Source organism: Helianthus annuus, chromosome 4 (assembly GCF_002127325.2).
Source record: "Helianthus annuus cultivar XRQ/B chromosome 4, HanXRQr2.0-SUNRISE, whole genome shotgun sequence".
In the NCBI taxonomy this organism is placed as follows: Eukaryota; Viridiplantae; Streptophyta; class Magnoliopsida; order Asterales; family Asteraceae; genus Helianthus; species Helianthus annuus.
Genome location: NC_035436.2, coordinates 177,367,770 through 177,388,187, shown reverse-complemented (window position 1 = coordinate 177,388,187; position 20,418 = coordinate 177,367,770). Strand labels below are relative to the sequence as shown.

The 20,418-nt window shown below is 37.9% G+C and overlaps 1 protein-coding gene across 1 annotated transcript; it reads left to right on the top strand.

Moving 5' to 3' along the window:
- The first annotated feature begins 9,057 nt into the window (after positions 1 to 9,057).
- LOC110927571 (uncharacterized protein C6orf163 homolog) lies at positions 9,058 to 18,899 on the top strand. Its single transcript, XM_022171122.2, has 6 exons — positions 9,058 to 9,214; positions 9,350 to 9,523; positions 17,756 to 17,872; positions 17,953 to 18,132; positions 18,216 to 18,262; positions 18,344 to 18,899. Exons 1-6 carry the CDS (start codon positions 9,122 to 9,124, stop codon positions 18,705 to 18,707), a joined length of 975 nt encoding a protein of 324 aa, XP_022026814.1. The 5' UTR covers positions 9,058 to 9,121; the 3' UTR covers positions 18,708 to 18,899.
- Positions 18,900 to 20,418: the final 1,519 nt, after the last annotated feature.

Below are 20,418 nucleotides of genomic sequence, written 5' to 3'. Positions count from 1 at the left end.
CCGACAAGACTTACAGAAGTGGCTCATTTTATCAATTATATTAAATTAAGAATTATCATTTTATGTATTCGGGTTTATCCCATATTAAAGCTACCTTTGTAAAACTTGGGTTTTATCCCATCTATTTAATAAATAAAAATCCAGTGTTTCTAAACTCTGATATTTTTCCTAACTCACGGTCCTAATGAAATTTCCGCTGCAATGTTTTCAAAAATAACCACCGGTACCACTTGGCTGCTCGCGGCTCCCGATTCCGGCCAGGATGGGGTTGGGGGTCGTGACAGAAGGTGGTATCAGAGCCACTGATTTAAGCTAATAGGTGTTGTGATAATAATACCTAAGCCTAAATAAAAGAGTTAGGAAATTGCTATTAACCGGTAACACACATAATAGCATTTAGACTTGAACTTAAGAAAAGATGCCTTAGTATAAGCTTTGAGATAAGCTAAATACTTGTGCAAATAAAGTGTGATGGGTATGAGTATGCCGTAAGAACGATAATTAGAACATTGCAAGGTACGATAAATAAGCAATAACACTTAATTGTTGTTAATTCTTGTTTATTGATACTACTTGGTCTAGAATAAGATATGTTAGGGGAATACAAATTTCCTTGATTCCGGATGAAAGCCTTAATAAAAGAGGCACTTTTAAAAATCTTGAAAAGATACTATTTATGGGAAACATAATAATTACCTCTCCGGCGAGAACCGGGTAAGAAGGAGTATAATATGTCAAACAAGTGACAAATTTCCCTAAATAGTACCATAACCTGATATCTGACTTGTTTTTGGAAATATGAATCTGTTAAATACATTAAACTTATGAAAGGTATGTATATTACAGCATGTGAAATATATGATTATATAGATATGTATATCTATAAGAAATTCCAAAAACCATAATGATTGATAATTAAGAATAAAACACAAGCATATGTGTCAATAATAATTCTAGATTTCTTTATTAGAAATCTCTTGCATTCTGATATCAAACATTATTTCGTTTGATCATCTGTCTTGTAACTCGTATGACAATATAAACGATGGAAACCCGGACACCATCAAAAGTATAAAATTTCCAATGCATTACCATAAACTATTAATGCAAGAAAGAAGCATGTAAAGTTGCGCTAGTGCACAAGAAAACACGTGAAACATAAATTATACGTCCACAGACATTGAAGTATATCACACATGACTTTCAAGGCAAGACCTTTGGAAAATATAATTGGGCATGACGACACCAATGCGAATCCCGCCAGTGGAAGAACTACTAAATCAAAAAGCAGCACATGGTCACGTGATCCTACAAACGACATGAATCTTGCTGAGATACGATAGAACAAGATTTCACAACAACTGGTGCATAGTCTAATCCAATTTTTGACGCTGCAAAATACCTTTGCAATTCCCTATTTCATTTTATTCGACATTCCCTGGTAATGTCACTTAACAACGGTTGTCACCCAAAATTTCCGGATAAAATTCTTAAATTTCTCTTGTTAAAATTCTGACCTCTGTGAATAGACTTTTGCATTGCTACTCCTCCTAATGGCCATCATACCATGAGGATTTCTTTCATAGTAGCAATTATTGATCTAATTCATTTCTTGGTAAATCCACACGTTACACATGCACTGTTTGTTGAGCATGAGGTTCATTTGATTTATGAAGACCACTGGAGGGCTTCATTCTAATTGTTGTTTTATCAAAACTCAAATATCATTTCACTATACTCGATCTTTGCATTTGTAAACCACGTTTTGCAAAACGATGACTCTTTGATATCTAATCGATAAAATTCTTGAAAAACTCGATTTCCTTTTTAATGGTATACATGGTTTTTGTTGCGACCATGTCAGAACTTTCTTGGACTCGTTTTGTTTAAACCAAGTTCAACTGTTTGAACTTGCTCGCATTTCGTATTCAATACAAGGTCCCATATGATGGATTGCAGCTATCATATTCAAAATAGTCCCAACAAGCACTTCATTTGTTTTGAACCATAACAGGCTTGTTTGGTCTTCGACTTCATTACAAATTTATTTCTTTGATCACGATCGCCTTGTGGTGACGTTTTCACAAAATTTGAAGCTTGCGCTAATCTCGTTTGCATACATCATATACGGATTTAATTATTTATTTATATTGAATCCGCTTTGTTGGTTTATCCTATAAAAGCCATCTTAACACAATCGTGTGCTAAGATAATGATACACAAATTCCTATTATATCTCAGTGTATCTCAAATTCCAATGTCCAAGGAACTTCATTATTTCCGGAGTCGATTTCGTCTTACTACACTGTTGATCCACCAGTGAATAATACTGTGATTGCATCAAATAAGGGGGAGCAAACTGGAATATAACCTTGGAGGTACAGACAGGGACATGAAGTCTACATCGACAGGATGCCAGTTCTAGGGAGACAGTCTTACATCGTGGCAATGCAAGAAGCAACAGACCGTGTCACTTTCAACTGCAGAAGCAGAATATGTTGCAGCATCCGCTTGCTGTTCCCAAGTTATTTGGATGCAACACCAGCTTCAGGATTACAATTTGACTTATCTAAACACTACTATTTATTGTGATAATGATGCCGCTATCCAAATTGTTAAAAACCGTATTTTTCACTCTAAAACCAAGCACATTGATATCAAGGTTCATTTCATCGAGATTGCTAGGACAGGGGACTTGTTAAACTTGAACAAATCTATAATGATGCAAATGCAGTGGATCTTTTTACAAAACCTGTAAGCAACTCGAGATTCAAAGTGCTTGTTTATCTTTTGAAAATGATGCGTTTCACATACTGAGCAATTTAAAAAAAAAAGGTTTTTAATAACAAAACAAGTAATTTTGAGCATAAAGTATTCTACTTTTGCACAAATTTAGGGGGAGAAATATTTGCAGGGAAATGACAAAATTTTCGTGCTAAAGGGCTTGATTAACACATGTAAGGTGTTATAGTTGAAAAGACTAGGATCTATTGTGATATATCAGTAGGCTTAACGCTCAAATGGATAAAATATACTAAGTGATATAAACATAACGAACTATGCACCATGTGGGTAACATACCATCGGCATATGATTTCATGGTCTTTAATCTTGCGTTAGTAGATAGCCAACACCTGAGGCTTCGGGTCTTTATGCTGTTGAGTCATTCAAAGATATCATGGTTGTCCTTCTGTTGCATCCAGGCTATATGCAGACCTAGGCACAGTCAGGATATCTTAAAAGAGCCAAAAAGAGGCCAAAAACCTTAAAAGAAGAAAACCTCAAATGAGGGAATTCCATGTGCTATAAAACCACTAATCGTACCAGATAGGTATTTGCTTAACCCTCGTCGAACATAAATATTGGACACCTTGCTGTACGAAAGTACTGACCTGTTCACCAATAATCTGGTGTTGTAAAACGAAAGGATGAACTTAGTATACTCACCTACTACGACGAATCGTTGTGCTTACCTTGATCGTGTGGGTATGTCATGGAATGGGACACACGGGTGCTATATTATAATATTACATTAATCATATAACGAGATTGAAAATTGAAAGTTGAGCGTTAGGTTTAAGATGACAAACATATTGACAATCACATAGACCAGTAAGCATGTGCTGAAAAGTGTTCCTTAGTCAATCTGAAAACGATTTGATCTCGTAACAATTTCTTTTATTTTTTATTTTTATTTGTGTGGATTTGCATGTGTTTGTGTGCGTTTTCCAAAGGTTGCTCGGTTGGTCGGATCATGGAATTTGAGAAAGATGGTTTTCTGTCAGTTAAACTAGTTTTTGAATAAAGCCCAAACATGTTTTTCGAAATCAGTGTTTCGGATTGGGTCTCTACATGCTTGGCCCAACTGTTTTCGAATCTTTCGAATTGGGCCAATTATTTTTGAATAAAGCCCAAAAGGTTTTCGGAAAACACTGTTCCGAATTAGGCCTGGATTTAGACTAGGCTCATTAGTCCACATTTTGAAACAATATATAAAGTGCATTTACTATCTTCGAAAAATCATTCGAACAAGTTAACTTTTCTGATCTTTCCGAATTCTCTCTCATCTCATCAAGGACTAATTCGAATCTTCAAGGTATCTGCAGGTTTCAGATGGAACTTCATGCATTTTGGACAATCCTTCAACCATTTCGGATCATTTTAGATAAAAGATCTTCATATTTCGAATGGAATTCGGATAATTCATGCATTTCAGATAATCAGTATTCATACTATGATTTATCCGAAATCTGGCATGTTTTATCTGAATGTCAGATAGTTTTCGGAAAATCTGACAAGGTCATTAATTTGAACCTTTGGATTTTTCGAAACAGAAATTTTGACCTTTTGAACTTTACTGAATTGATCTCTTTGACTTTTGAACTTTTCGAATTGACTTGTTCTGAATTGACCTATTGCATATGTTGACCTGTTAACCGTGTTTGCTTATTGACCGTGTTGACTTGTTAACCATGTTGACCTGTTATTTATGTTGACTAGTCAACCGGATTTTGACATTAATTTAACTTGGTTAGTCTTTATGTAGAAAATGGCAGATCAACCGAAATTAGATATTGAAACGTCACACAATCAAGCGGGCTGTTTGTCAGATCCTCCGGCAGAACGTTATGATGAATTTTATTCTATGATCGCAGGATTAAATACATTACGCACACATTAAAGGCAAATCCTATTATATGCAATGATATGGTCAAGGATTTTTGGTTATCTGCCGAAGTAAATCGAAGCAGAGCTGGAGGTGCTGGTTCTGTAGACGCCAAGATACAAGGAAAAACATTATCATTTGGAAGAGATAAAGTGATGAAACCTTTGCGAAGAATGAGCTATGAAAGCGAGATAAAGTTTGGATCGGTTGTACGTCAGGTGCCAGCTCTGAAATCATTAAATGCCACAGTTGCTGAAGAGCATGATGTGCAGTTTGTGGGAGTTACAGTCAAACCTGAGACTGAGACGAAGATTTTAGTGACTGATGACGAAGGTACGGATAATGATGTGGAACTGATAGAGTCTGAGCAAACTGAGGTACCTGTTAGAGAATTACCTCTAATGATTTTTGAAAATCTTGCAGCTGTGATCGAATCGTTAAAGGATAGTCTTGGGAACCCTCCTCCTGTGATTACTCCTATTCAAGAAGAACAAGCTGAAGATGACGCTGAAGATGCTGAGTCAGAGTCGCACAAGAAACAAAGAGTTGATCCTGAACCGAGTATTACTGAACAAGTGAGCCCTAATGCTGAAACCGAGCATGTTATTCAAGCCGAACCTGAAGTTACTGCTACAGCCCAAGAGAATGTGATACCTGATTTCTTTGAAATGTCATTTCCTGAAACAAATACCAGATCTGAACCAGAAAGTTCTAGTGGTGTTCGTTTTGAGGTTGGTGGTAGTTCGAGTGGTGGTATGTCTGAACAACAAGAACATTTACTTCGAGCTGCTGAGAAGATGAAGGTATTTGAAGAGTCTGATAGTGATGATGATGATGACGTGGATGTGGTGAAGCTACAAAAGAGAGTAGTTGTGTTAGAAAAAGACTCAATTCTTAAAGACGCCTAGTTCTCATTGTTGTAAGCTCAAGTGTCCGATAAAGGTCAAGTTATCGATGAACTACAAAGTGACGTGAACATGCTGATGTCAATGGTATTCAATTTGAAAGCAAAGTTGGAAAAGAAGTTTCGAAGTGAATTTGCTGACAAAGACGATGATATGATGAACGTTGCTCAGCGAGAACGAATAGCTGAAAAAAGGCTACAACTGATGCCGAACGTGAAGCTGGTTTAAATGAGTATTTGGTAGCTGCACAGAAGAAGAAGAAGAAGAGGAAATTGCCATCAAAGAAGCCCAACAACAAACAGATGCTTATAATGAAAAATCAAGATGTGAATCCTCTGGATGAAAACTTTCAGCCAAAAGATCCGACAAAGACTTTTGATCGATACGTTATGGAACTGGGTTCTAGTCATTATGATAAAGTTGGTAATAAGTCTAGAATTACAAGTTGGATGTATGATCACGACAAGAAGATGTGGTTGGTGATCAGAGAGAGTGGACACAGAGAGTATCACTCCAAGGAATCTCATTTTGAATCGTGGACAAAGATAGATCTAAAGAATCTTCTGCGAGCTCCTTATCACAATTCTGATCCGAACCGGCGTGGAAGAGGTTGGGTGTTCCACTCAAAGCTTAAGAAAGAAGTTAAGAACGATTTTCCTAACATGAAGTATGCAAAATCCTTTGTTAAGAAAAATCGTGGCTTTCGTGATCCGTACACTCGCAAAACTATAAATACTGTGATTTGGCCACTAACTCATAAAGAAAAGGTTATTCTAGCTGCTCCAAAGTTTCCAAAAGGTGTGCTGAAGAACTTTAAATTCTTGGCGTACGATCCTAAGATAGGTGAGGCGGTGATCGTTACTGAAGAATCTGCTTACCGTCTGGCTGTCACGTTGGACTTGATAAGTTTTCATGAAGAAGATATTAAGGTTTTGAACGAGAACCAGATTCGCACAAATGAACAGTATAAAGTATGTGCGAAGTCATGGACAAGTGTTGTGGTGAACGTGATTGGTTCAAGATTGTATGTCCATGCTACTCCTCTGTTTGGCGGAAGTGAAGCTGGTGGAACTTGGAGCTGAAGAAGCACTAATGATATAAACCTAGGGGAGATTGTTGGGCCATTAAAGGTTTATATATTAGTTATTATTTAGTAGTTTGGGCTAGTTGTTAGTTTGAGGTTTTGGGCTTGTATGGAGTGGGCTTGGGTGGCGCATGGGTGGGATTGACTCTCCTATAAATACTTGTTTAGTTTTTCTGATTAGGGTTGTTGACTCTTATTGATTTATGGTGTAACTTGTATCTGACAATCATTGTATGCAAGTTAAGCTTTTTGGACAATTTGTCTACTTCATCTTATTTCTTGTGATTATTACTGAATCAGTTTGATTGTGTGATTCCGCCACCAATCAAACTAGTTGTAATATCATTGTTAGATCCGATTTTCGGGACTTACAAGGATAAAGGTAAGGATGGAAAACAAAACCACACTGCCAAAACCGCATCACTGTGGGCTGATGGGTCAAATAGCCGGAAAACAATTTCCGGTGGAAAGCAGGGGGCAAGGTTCTCTATCTCCAGGTCAGTGAAATTACAAATCTCTGATGAAGGATTCATCAAGAGATTCTAGCTCTAGGGTGTGTTATCATTCTCTGGGCTGGTACCAGGAGAGGATCGGGTGATCATATTTGCCATTTCAACTAAGAAGGGGTGAAGAATTTGGTGAAGAAAATAGAGAGGAAGAGAGAATAATACCTGATTAAAAACTCTGGAGTGAAGATATACAAATGGATCTTCTGATCGTTAAAGAGATTAAGGAGTTATCTCTACCCAATAAATCACAATGATGGTTGTAGCTACTCAAGTTCTATCCATCAGAAGTTGTAACGACTAGTTGGGCAAACTAACGGCTAGTTCGAATTGAACGGGAATATGACAACTGTGAATTCTTATCACAACTGCCATATTGTGGGCAATTGTTAGGGCATAGATTTTCATGATTATGGATCCAATATTCTGAGGTGTTGCCTGAATCAGTTATCCTTAGTGAGTAGTACAGGGACTCAGAGGATCAATGACTCTTATTATTATTATTTATGGTTTCTGACAATTGTTCTTGATATTTTCTTATGTTCATGTGCAGGATATCAACGAAGTGGACCGAGTCATAGCTGGAATCTTGGAGATAATTCGTTATAGATGCTGCACTTGCTATTTCCACAACGGTTATGGGGAGTGAATGTGGTCTTGCATGATTATCGGACTTAGTTGTTATTGTTATTCAAAATGGGTTGATCAAGTGTTAATTGGAATAATGCACACTCTCGCATACACACATTACGAACCAGAAAACTCACAAACACTCTTAGCAATCAGTTGTAACACACTTGATCAACATCCGAAGTTGTAATCTCTTTTGATTGTGCAATATAGTTGGCAGTGATAGTTTTCAATACTTGAGGTTTTTGTGCCGGCGATCTACTAGTAATCAAGGGATTTTTCTCTTATAAATATCTATGTTCGATTATATTACTCGTCTTACATTCATTTCAACATTGTTAAATCACCTAAGCACTCTACCTCACTTTACAGATTTGGTTACATTATCCTTGATCAGATTTTTGATCAAAACACTCAGCATAAAGGATTTCTTTTCAAGACATCAAGTGACAAATCATTACACGAAGTTTTGAGCAACTTTCACAGAAGATCTTCCTTGGTCACTTAAAGGATACATGTTTAAATTAGGGGAAGTCTTATACAAGTTGCATTTTTTTCCTTTCACTAAGTTTTATCCCGCTCGGGTTTTCTTAGTAAGGTTTTTAACGAGGAAACAAACATGATCTAGAAGTATCATGGGAGAAAATACGCATTACACGCTGCACTATTTTTCCATTAGCTATGGTTTTGTCCAATTGGGTTTTTCTAACAAGGTTTTTAACGAGACAACATCTACAAGCGTATTAGGTTGATAACCAATGGGGAGTGTTATAAATAAATAATATTATGGTTATCAACTCCATATATAACTTATCTTGTTCACCAAGTTTCCGTCTCCTATATATATTATATTGTAGAATACATCTAATCAATAGAATATCAGCTCTTCTTCTCCCTATTATTCTTTTCTTCTTCTTTTATTATTCGCTATTAGGTTATTTTCACAACTAGAAAACACTTTTGAGTTTAGATTTTTAAATTACAAATATATAAAGTAAGTGATAACTTGGTGGCTGGAACTAAAAGCTATTAAACTCTAGGGACCGATGAAGCCAAGTGTGGAATTTGGAGGGTTGAAGCTGGATTCTAGTGTTTTTAATAAAATAAGGCCACAAAACACACACACAAGTCAAATACTCTCTCAGAAGCGTCAAAAGACTCAAAATCCTAGAACGATCCGGTTGCTTGTTTCAAGAAATTTTTTAATCTGGTAAACAATACAATAGCTTAATTCGTTTCTTCATATACATTGATTTCTTCATATACAGTTTTGCAGGTATGTGGCTTGCATTTTAGGGCCATTACTGATAGAAAGGATTGCGAGGTTGAAATGGAAAATTATGATGACGATTGTACATTCGACAAAATTAATAGTGCATTTGAACGTCTTAATATTTCAATCGAAGAGGCTACAAAGAATAAGGTGAATCTAGTTTCAGCTACATTGTTATGCAACTTTGTTGGTCACCTAAATTTGCATGATATGTTTATGTTTGATTCGTAAAATTAGTGAGTAATCAGTTTATGTGATTGTTCTATGATATTTGAGTATATGCAGAGAATTCTGGCTTCAAGGTTGGATCGGGCCGTCAGTTTAAAGAGAGAAGTTGAATTGAAAGAGAAAGCTGCAGAAGAAGCGAAAGTGGAAGCAGCTACTAGCAGTTTAGATATTCTTGCAAAGGTGGAGGCACTTAAACAGGCGCAGCAGCCCGTAAAGGAAACAAATGACATGGTTGTAAATTATCTTCCTTAAGAAAAATTATATTTTGTTTCCGATATGTTTTACCTTTTTCACGCCCCGCTTGCGGTATGTGCATATAATGTATATATGTGTGGGCTCTCGGGGGGCAAAAGTGAAAGTGCACTAATTTTAACGTTATTTTACTAATTTTGTGTTGGGTTTTAAAAAGCACGCCTGAGGCGCGCCTAGGCGCGAGGCGCATCAAGGCGCAAGCCTTGGCGTCTTAGGTAGCCCGAGGCGCGCTTTTTACAAAAAGCCCCAAAAAAGCGCAAATTTTGGGGAAAGATTAAATATATTATGTTTAATATTTAATCTATAGCCATCTTAATCATTTACATTATAGAGATCAAAATATATTAGAACCTATTATTTAATTAGTTGGTAATTGTTGATGGACCATATTACCCTTAGTAACTAATTAGGTTTCCTCCTGGGTGCTTATATAAGGAGAGTTATGTGGAGGTTTAAGGGTTACTCAGTTACACAATTCACACACCCCATAAGCCATAACATCATCACGAAACCTCCTCTCCATAACCGATACCCTTTTCGGTTTCTAAGTTCCCATCATCAGTCAGCACCCTAAGGAGGAACCAGATCAAGATGACAGGCATGTCGAACTCTCTCACAGGATTCTCCTCTGCACTGTCTGCGGTGACAGGTATGATTTATATTGTTTTCCTTCATGAACAAACAGAACTGAACCAACATGTGGTATCAGAGCATATGTTGATTAGTCAGTTCTGTTTTCGTATCCATAATTCTGGGATTGAAACTTGGAAAACGGAATTTTGAAACCTTTAAAACCTTAACAGCCGGTTTCGAGTCATAAGCATCGACTCGAAATCATGATTTTCGATGAAAAAGATTAATTGTTTGTTCACCGAATTAATTGGATTATAATTTTAGCCGAAATCTGTTTAGTAAAATTATTAAAATTCAGGTTTCGGGTTCCAGAATTTTATTTTTTATGATTAGGGTTCATCATGTTCATGTGAAAATTCGAAAATTCTGTTATGATTTGGAATGATTTAGGATTAATGGGTGTTTTTTCCATGTTTGATCTAATTTTATTTTTTTAATTTTTATTCGTAACTGTTATTAGATAAACAATTATTATTTTCGAAATATGTTGATAAAATTAGATCACTTTAAAACAGGAAAGAATATCTCTTAATCCCTTAGATTTCGAATTTTCGGTTATGATATCACAATTAACAGCTGTTAGCGAGGTTGCTACTCGAGACCACGAGGTTGCGACTCGCAACCATGAGGTTGCTACTCGCAACCATGAGGTTGCTACTCGCAACCATAACGTCATCACTCGCAACCATGAGGTTGCTACTCGCAACCATAACGTCATCACTCGCAACCATGAGGTTGCTACTCGCAACCATAACGTCATCACTCGCAACCATGAGGTTGCTACTCGCAACCATAACGTGATTAGTCGAGACCGTAGTTGCGACTCGCAACCATAACGTGATTAGTCGAGACCGTAGTTGCGACTCGCAACCATAACGTGATTAGTCGAGACCGTAGTTGCGACTCGCAACCATAACGTGATTAGTCGAGACCGTCGTTGCGACTCGCAACCATAACGTCATTAGTCGAGATCGTGGTTGCGACTCGCAACCATAGTTCGATCCGCGCTAACGGGTAGTTTGCTATTAAATAAATGGTTTTGTAATTTACTTAGTTAATTAATCAGAATCAGATAATGTAATGTTTTACAAAACCAGAAATAGCTTAACTTGAATGAGCTTTTGATATATCATTTCTGGCCAAAGCTGACTTGATACATCTACTTATCATTCAAGTATTACGAAAGCTATGTTAAGTGTGCATCATAAGCATGAATGTTTTAATATCTGGCCAAAGCTGATTTAATTCTTTCATAGATGGCATACTTAGCAAGTGCATAACTAAAGTGATTGTTTCAATTTCTGGCCAAAGCTGATTTGTTACAACCACTTTGCACATATGCTTAAATGACTACACTTCTGGCCAAAGCTGTTTTGTTTTCGTTTAAGTAGAATTTTTTTTAGTTAAGTCTATTATTTTGATGTTAGTAATAGACATTATCACAGCTTCATTATGTAAAATGGTCATTATTTTGCCTGCCTTAGTTTAACGTGCCCATAGATCACATTAGAATTTCTTCCTTAGTATCATAACTTGCTCATCTTATTTCCACTATCAGCACCCAACTGCGGGATTCCACCTTTGACTGGTGATAACTTTGCTGCATGGAAGGATGCTCTCATGCTTACTCTCGGATTGCTTGATTTTGATTATGCTCTAAGAGAGAAAAAGCCAGCGGACCTTACCACTCAAAGTACTGCTGCTGAGCAGTTAACTCATGAAAAGTGGACTAGGTGTAACCGCATGTCTCTCATGTTTATGAAGCAATCCATAAGCAATGCAATCAGGGGAGCTATTCCTGATTCTGAAGATGCTAAAACCTACTTGGAACATGTGGAGGCGCAGTTCAAAGGGACGTCTAAGGCGCACGCTAGTACTCTTATTCTTAAGCTGGTGACAACTAAGTATGATGGGAGGAGCGGCATTCGCGAGCACATCATGATGATGAATGACATGGCCAATAAGCTGAAGGGGCTGGAAATGGAAATCAGTGATGGTTTCCTTGTTCATTTCATCATTACTTCGCTTCCTTCGTCTTTTGAAGCATTCAAGATCAATTACAACACTCAGAAGGAAAAATGGACGATGAGTGAGCTGGTCGCTATGTGCGTACAGGAGGAGGAGCGTATGAGGATGGATCGCCATACTGATGTTGCCAATTTCACTACCTCCAATCCTAAGAAAAGGAAGCACAATTATCAGAGGAAGGATGCTTCTAAAGTCCATAAGTCTAATCCTAACCCTAATGCAAGTGCACCTTCCAGCTCTAAGAACTCCTTAGGCAGTATCCGCTGCAAGTTCTGTAAAAAGACAGGACACATGCAGAAGGAATGCCCTGACTTTAAGGAGTGGCTGGCTAAGAAAGGTAACGATTATTTTATGATACTTGAGTCCTATAATTTAAGTGTTCCTGCTAATTCTTGGTGGTTTGATTCTGGTTCTATGGTTCATGTTACCAATTCTACTCAGGGATTCCTTTCAATCCGGAAGCTGGAAAGAAACCAAAGAACGCTTAAGGTTGGGGATGATCGAGAATTAGAAGTGAAGGCCATTGGAACATTACAATTAGTTATGAAAACTGGTTTATGTATTAAACTTTATGATACCTTATATGTTCCTGAGGTAACTCGGAACCTTGTATCAGGACCAAAGTTAGACATGGACGGTTTTATTGTTTCCCATGGTCATCGCCAACTCTCTATCCATTATGATTCTGTTCTTTATGGTACTGGTGTTCTGGATGGAGGTCTCTATAGATTAGAACTAGATGATGGCTTTTCCAAATCTTTGTTGTCATATAACATTAATGAATCACTCACAAAGATGGAAGAGAAACGAGACTTAGAGACTTCATCCATGTTGTGGCATCAGCGTTTAGGCCACATTTCAAAAGAGCGATTAAATCGTCTCGTAAAGGATGAAGTCTTACCTCCTCTCGATTTCTCTGACTTTGGAACATGTGTCAAATGTCTTAAAGGTAAAATGACATTAGCGAATAAGAAAGGTGCCACTAGGAGTTCTAATTTATTAGAACTCATTCACACTGACATTAGTGGTCCCTACCAAATCGCTGGCATAACAGGACATACTTCATTTATCACTTTTATTGATGATTATTCTCGTTACATGTACTTGTATCTTATTAAGGAGAAATCTGAATCTCTAACAACTTTTAAAGATTATAAGGCTGAAGTTGAAAAGCAATTAGATCGTCAGATTAAAGTTGTGAGATCAGATAGAGGCGGTGAGTATTATGGAAGACATACTGATGTGGGTCAAGCTCCTGGTCCATTTTATGAGTTTTGTAAGGGCCAGGGGATTGTGAACCAATACACCATGCCTGGTACACCTCAGCAGAACGGTGTCGCTGAAAGAAGAAACCGTACCCTTATGAACATGGTGCGCAGTATGTTAGCCAACACTAACTTACCATTATTCCTCTGGACTGAAGCGTTAAAAGCAGCTGTTCATATACTCAATAGAGTTCCTTCTAAGTCTGTCCCTAAAACTCCTTATGAACTTTGGACAGGAAGGAAACCGAGTCTTAAATATATGAAAGTATGGGGCTGCATTGCTGAAGCAAAACTTTACAATTCTTTCCTAAGGAAACTTGACCCTAAGACAGTTACCTGTTTCTTTATCGGGTATCCTGAGAACTCTAAGGGTTATCGTTTCTATTGTCCTTCCCATGTCACCCGTATTGTTGAAACCAAGCGTGCCGCGTTCCTGGAGGATTTCAAGGTCAGTGGGAGCAGTACCAACCCTTACGAAGAATTGCAAGAAGTACAAGACGCGGGGGGGAGAGACTCGTCGCTTACCATTACTCCGATTACTCCTCTTGTACCCAATGCAACTATTGTTCCTGAAGCTACTGCACCAACTGCAAATTTACCTCTACAATCAGAACCCATTATACCTCATGACGAAGGCACATCAAACACTCAAAACCAAGACAACGCTGAACCCGATAATCCACTCAGGAGGTCATCCAGGCAAAGAAGGCCTCCTAATTGGGATGATTATGTTACCTACCTGACTGAAATGGATCCCGGAAAGCTCAATGATCCTATCTCTTACAATGAAGCCATTAGCAGTGATCAGTCTTCCGAATGGAATAAAGCAATGATTGATGAGCTTGATTCCATGAAGAAAAATGACGTTTGGGATTTGGTAGAATTACCCAACGGAGTCAAACCCGTAGGATGCAAATGGGTGTTCAAAACAAAACTGGATCCGAATGGGAACGTTGAACGCTACAAAGCGAGATTGGTTGCAAAGGGCTACACTCAGAAAGAGGGAATTGATTATCAAGAGACGTTTTCACCTGTCTCTCGTAAAGATTCATTAAGGATCGTCATGGCCCTAGTAGCTCATTTCGACTTAGAGCTGCATCAGATGGACGTTAAAACCGCTTTCCTTAACGGAGATTTGGACGAAGATGTTTACATGAAGCAACCTGAAGGCTTTGAGCCTGAAGATCAGGAGCATCTAGTCTGTAAGCTGAAGAAATCCATTTACGGGTTAAAACAAGCATCACGTCAGTGGTACCTCAAGTTTGATGAAGTCATGAAGAAGCAAGGTTTTATGAAGAATCAAGTGGATCAATGCACCTACCTCAAGATGAGTGGGAGCAACTTTACTATACTTGTCCTTTACGTTGACGACATTCTATTGGCAAGTAATAGTTTAGACATGTTGCATGAGTCGAAGCGGTTACTCTCGCATAACTTCGACATGAAGGATCTCGGAGATGCATCTTACGTCATTGGCATCGAAATTCACCGAGATAGAAACAAAGGGATCTTAGGATTGTCCCAAAGGGCCTACATAGATCGTGTCCTTACACGGTATAACATGCAACAGTGCAAACCCTCCGTCGCTCCAGTGGTTAAGGGAGATGTTTTCGGTTCGTTTCAGTGTCCGACAACAGAGGTTGAGAAGGAGCAAATGAGCCAGATACCTTATGCACCAGTAGTCGGGAGCTTGATGTATGCTCAAGTCTGTACTCGTCCAGATATCGCTTATATTGCTGGAATGCTAGGCCGTTATCAGACTAATCCTGGCCTAGATCATTGGAAAGCAGCTAAGAAGGTACTTCGATATCTGCAAGGGACGAAAGACTATAAGCTGACTTATAGAAGAAGTGATCATTTAGAAGTGGTGGGCTATTCTGATTCTGACTTTGCCAAATGCAAAGATGACAAGAAATCCACTTCGGGCTATATCTTTATGTTAGCAGGCGGCCCTATCTCTTGGAAGAGTCATAAACAACAGTTGACCACAACTTCCACAATGATGGCAGAGTACATTGTTGTTTATAACGCAACCTGTCATGGAATGTTGATTAGAAACCTGGTCACTGGACTCAAAATCGTTAATTCCATTTCTAGACCATTGAAGCTTTACTGTGATAATTCAGCTGCCGTTAGTTTCTCGAACAGTAACAGTTCGACTGGAGCTGGTTTATATCTCGATACGAAATATCTATTTGTACGTGAACGTGTTGAGGAAAATAATCTTTGTATCGAGTATATTAGTACTAAGGATATGCTTGCGGATCCGATGACTAAAGGTCTCCCTCCTAAGGTTTACGAAGAACATGTTCGGAATATGGGATTATGTAAAGACCTTATTTGAAGCATATTGTACTAGCTTATGTTTTATGTTTAATGAAATTTCCTCAAGTTTGATTTTGTATGTCTATTAGAATATGTTCAACCGGTATAATGGCATATAGACAAATAAAAAGTTACAAATCAAACAAAGGGCTTATGCGTATTTTGATCATGACGATTAGGTTTTAAATTAAGGCTATAGTATGATTAATGGGGGTCCTGAGTCGCATAATGATTCAACGGCTGTATTTTTCTGCTATAGTACTTGTTTAAGGCTAAAATGAGTGTTAACTCCTGATCAGGCTTATCTAATACTCATAGTAAATGATTACTCGGCTAAGTGGGAGAATGTAAGATTAAATATATTATGTTTAATATTTAATCTATAGCCATCTTAATCATTTACATTATAGAGATCAAAATATATTAGAACCTATTATTTAATTAGTTGGTAATTGTTGATGGACCATATTACCCTTAGTAACTAATTAGGTTTCCTCCTGGGTGCTTATATAAGGAGAGTTATGTGGAGGTTTAAGGGTTACTCAGTTACACAATTCACACACCCCATAAGCCATAACATCATCACGAAACCTCCTCTCCATAACCGATACCCTTTTCGGTTTCTAAGTTCCCATCATCAGTCAGCACCCTAAGGAGGAACCAGATCAAGATGACAGGCATGTCGAACTCTCTCACAGGATTCTCCTCTGCACTGTCTGCGGTGACAGGTATGATTTATATTGTTTTCCTTCATGAACAAACAGAACTGAACCAACAGTTTTCTGGCCTGAGGCGCACACCTCATGTACATAAGGTGTTTTTATGCTGTTTTTAAGCATCAAACTGTTGTACGATAGGGTTTTTGGCATAGTTATTAAAGGCGCGAGGCGCACTCGGGGTGATTTGTTGGGCCTGGGGCTTTAGTTGCGCCTAGGCGCTCGCTTTAATAACTATGACATGAACCATAGTTATTAAAGGCGCGAGGCGCACTCAGGGCGATTTGTTGGGCCCGGGGATTTATTTGCGCGTTGCGCCTAGGCGCGCCTGGGCGCTCGCTTTAATAACTATGGTTTTTGGCTTGTACTTGTAGTTAAAATCGTACATAAACCTTATTTATAGCTATATTTTGGATAAGTGATGCTAAAAACCTATGGGATATATATAAAAAATTATATAATCACTTTGTGCCTTGGGTACGAAAAGCCCACCGCTTTTGCACTATGCGCTTCGCGCCTCGGTTTTAGACCCTGTCGCTTTTATGCGCCTCTCACTTTTTAAAACAAGATTTCGTGAAAATAACGTTAAAAAGCGAGGGGTGGTTAATCATGCATCATGTGGTGGCGAGCGTTGATAGTCGAAAGACAAAGAGGTACATGCACAAATCGGCTTTTGTCCCAATTGCTGAGTGTTATGTGCCTTATGTCCAAGGCTTGATGCAAAACTACTATCGAGCCGAGGGTCTCACTGGAAGCAGCCTCTCTATTCCTACAGGGTAGAGGTAAGGCTGTCTACATCTTACCCTCCTCAGACCCTACCTTAGCTTTGTTATTGGTGGGATTTACTGAGTATGATGATCATGATATGTGTTACCTTTTGGCTTTTGCTAAGTTAATTCACATGATATATCCGGTATGTTCATTTCACATAGACAGCTAGTACAGCCATAGACCTTTAGAACAAAACTGTTAGATTTTTTTTATTGGTTAATTAATGATCATTCTCATAGGTGTATGGATTCTTATAATTGTCTGTTAAGAAGTGTTTTAATTTAAGGTAGTGGCAAAAGAGTAGATGTTATGACTTCTGTTGATGCATGTGTTCAAATGTTTTTGTTAATGTTCGTTAGATTATTGCTTTTGAGTTTTTAGAAGGATATATAACACAACATTCGTCTTATTTATGTTGGCATCAGACTGTCAGACATACTAGTGAATTTACTTAATTTTTGTCAACATTGTAGCATGCTAGAGAAGTGTATGCACAGAAGGCGGTTTTAGTTAAAGAATTGAAAGAACTTCAACTTCGTATGTCTGGTTTGTTGAACGAAGGTCGTAGATCTTTTATAATTTCTGATGAGGTATAACTTTGTTAGCTACTTTTGGCTTATGATCAAGACTTGCTATGATGCTTATTTTTATCAAGATTATCTTCCATTAGATGCATAGGATATTGAAGAGGAGATTGAGTAAAGCTTATAGAGAAAAGGAGTTAGCAGAAAAAGTAAAGGTAGAAAAGGAGAAATTGGCTCTGAAAGCCCTTGCTTTTGAAAAAAGCCAAGTGTTAAAACTGGTAAAAGAGTCAGAGAGACTAAAACAAGAAGCAGTGGAGAATTCTAAGGTATTAATGTAACAAAATAAATGGGTAATGCTATTAGTTTTAACCAACATTATTAATTAACTGTTTTCTCCATTTTGTTACAGTTGCAGGATTTGCTCAAAGAACGTGAATCTGTTGTTAATATCTTACAGTAAGTTGTTGTATCCGCATAAACTACACTATCACAGACTTTGGACTTTACGTTTTACACAATATTACTTGATTTACGCAGTGGAGAAGTATCCGATAAGTATCAAGATATTAACTGGTTTATAGAGCATCTTGACCGACCCGTCTTGCAGCGACGTGGATTATCATCATCTAGCCAAACATCAGCAGATATGGATTTGAAGGAGCAAAAGGGAAATATGAATGGGTCATCTGAGGTAAAAAGTACACCTGTGGTTGCAGATATCACTAAAGGGGGACATTCGGTGTCAAATAAGGGTTCTGTTGCTTCTGCACAAACTAATGCAGAGTGGGTAGCTGCACCATTAACTGGGAAGCATGTTGTTAAAAAATGGAAAATAAAAGAAAAAAATTTATCTACACAAAGAAAGATTGCACCTGCAGGAGGGGAGATTTATTGGGGATAATTTGATTGAGATATAGTGGTAACATTTAGTATTCATCTCAGTATATGGTTATCATCCTTAAATTGTTTAAAAATTTTGTTGTGTTTTGGAGAAATGATTTAGAAATGGGCAGTGGGCTTTGAATTGGTTTTACAAGAATTACATCTCTCTATGTATAACATTAAGCGCTAACTAAGATGGTCATTGGGTAAATGCTCAACCTTTTCATTAAATGAATCTTCATCGATCATGCATGAACATGATATGCGTAATGCATGCAAGCAACGAACAGTTGGTTATTTCATCTAATTAGTCTTCATCATTTTGATCCTTTCACACGTGACATATTTCAAATTTTCAATGTTTTTCCCTATTTCTTTACACGATGTCAAATACTACACAGAATTTCATTGATGACATTATATGACCTTAGCCGCTTAATTTGCACAATTTGCAAGTGTTTCATCAATTTTAGCTTTTAGCTTTGTATTAACCACAATTCTATAACCATACCGACCAAAACCTTAACCCTTAGTTTTCAGGGTGTTAGGTTAATTATTTTCACTCTTAGGCCATGTGTAGTCATAAAGCCCCTTTGGGGGCGTTATGCGACAAATGACGAAATGCGTAATAGATGGGCTTTGGGGCTTTATATCACAAGAGGGTGTAGTGGTAAGGGGTTATATAACCCCTTCAATCATACATACATATGTATGTATATATATGTGTGTTGAGTGGGGAGAAAGAGGTTGCAAATGTTCACTCCGCCATGTCTATCGCGGCGCCAAGAATTTTCACCCCATAGCGCCCCCTGTAATGGTGTTCAGGGGCGCCATGGGGCTTTATGCGGAGAGATGGCGCTATGTAGCGCTCCATTACACATGTCTTAGCCTTCAAAGCATTATGTTACAAACACTTTATGTGCTTTTTAGCCAAAAATGATATACAATTGTTTTTACACATACTTTTCCTAGTACATGATTACTCATACAATGCACATTCAACTTGATAATGACTAAATATCAACATTTTAATTGAATTAGCTTAGGTGCCTTTAGTTACCAATCAACACCATAACCTTTAGGCACTAGGTTATAGGCAATTTACTTTTTTTTAAATAGAACTTCATTAAAAAAACACCTTCAACCCAAACGGGCAAATAGCCAAACAACACACCCCCCCGACCCAAACGGGCAAAGGGTAAGAAAAAACAATTACAACATATACATAGGGTATTTACACCAATCACCCCAGCTAATATAGTTACAAGGCGTTCTATTTTTAAACCAAGCATAACCTCTCGATTTAATCTCCCTCACAATCTCCTGCGGGCTACAACTGATTTGGTTGAAAACCACCTCGTTCCTTCCTTTCCAAATGCTCCAACATGAAATAATCACCAACCCTTGGATAATATTCTTTGCCTTCTTTCTAACTTGAGAATAATTGTGAATATCCAGAAGTCTTTGAATTCGAAAATATAAATCGGGGGGATTTTACACCAAACACTTATATCCGCCCAAACCCGAATCGCCACTGGACACGCCGTAAAAAGATGCTCCACCGTTTCCTCAAACTTGTTGCTAAAAGGGCACATGACGGATATAACGTCCACATTCATTTTTCTTAAGTTCACTCTCGTAGCAACTCTATCCAAATTACCTCTCCAAGCCACAATGTTGCATTTAATAGGCACCCATTTACACCAATCGAAATTAGGAAGCTGGCTATT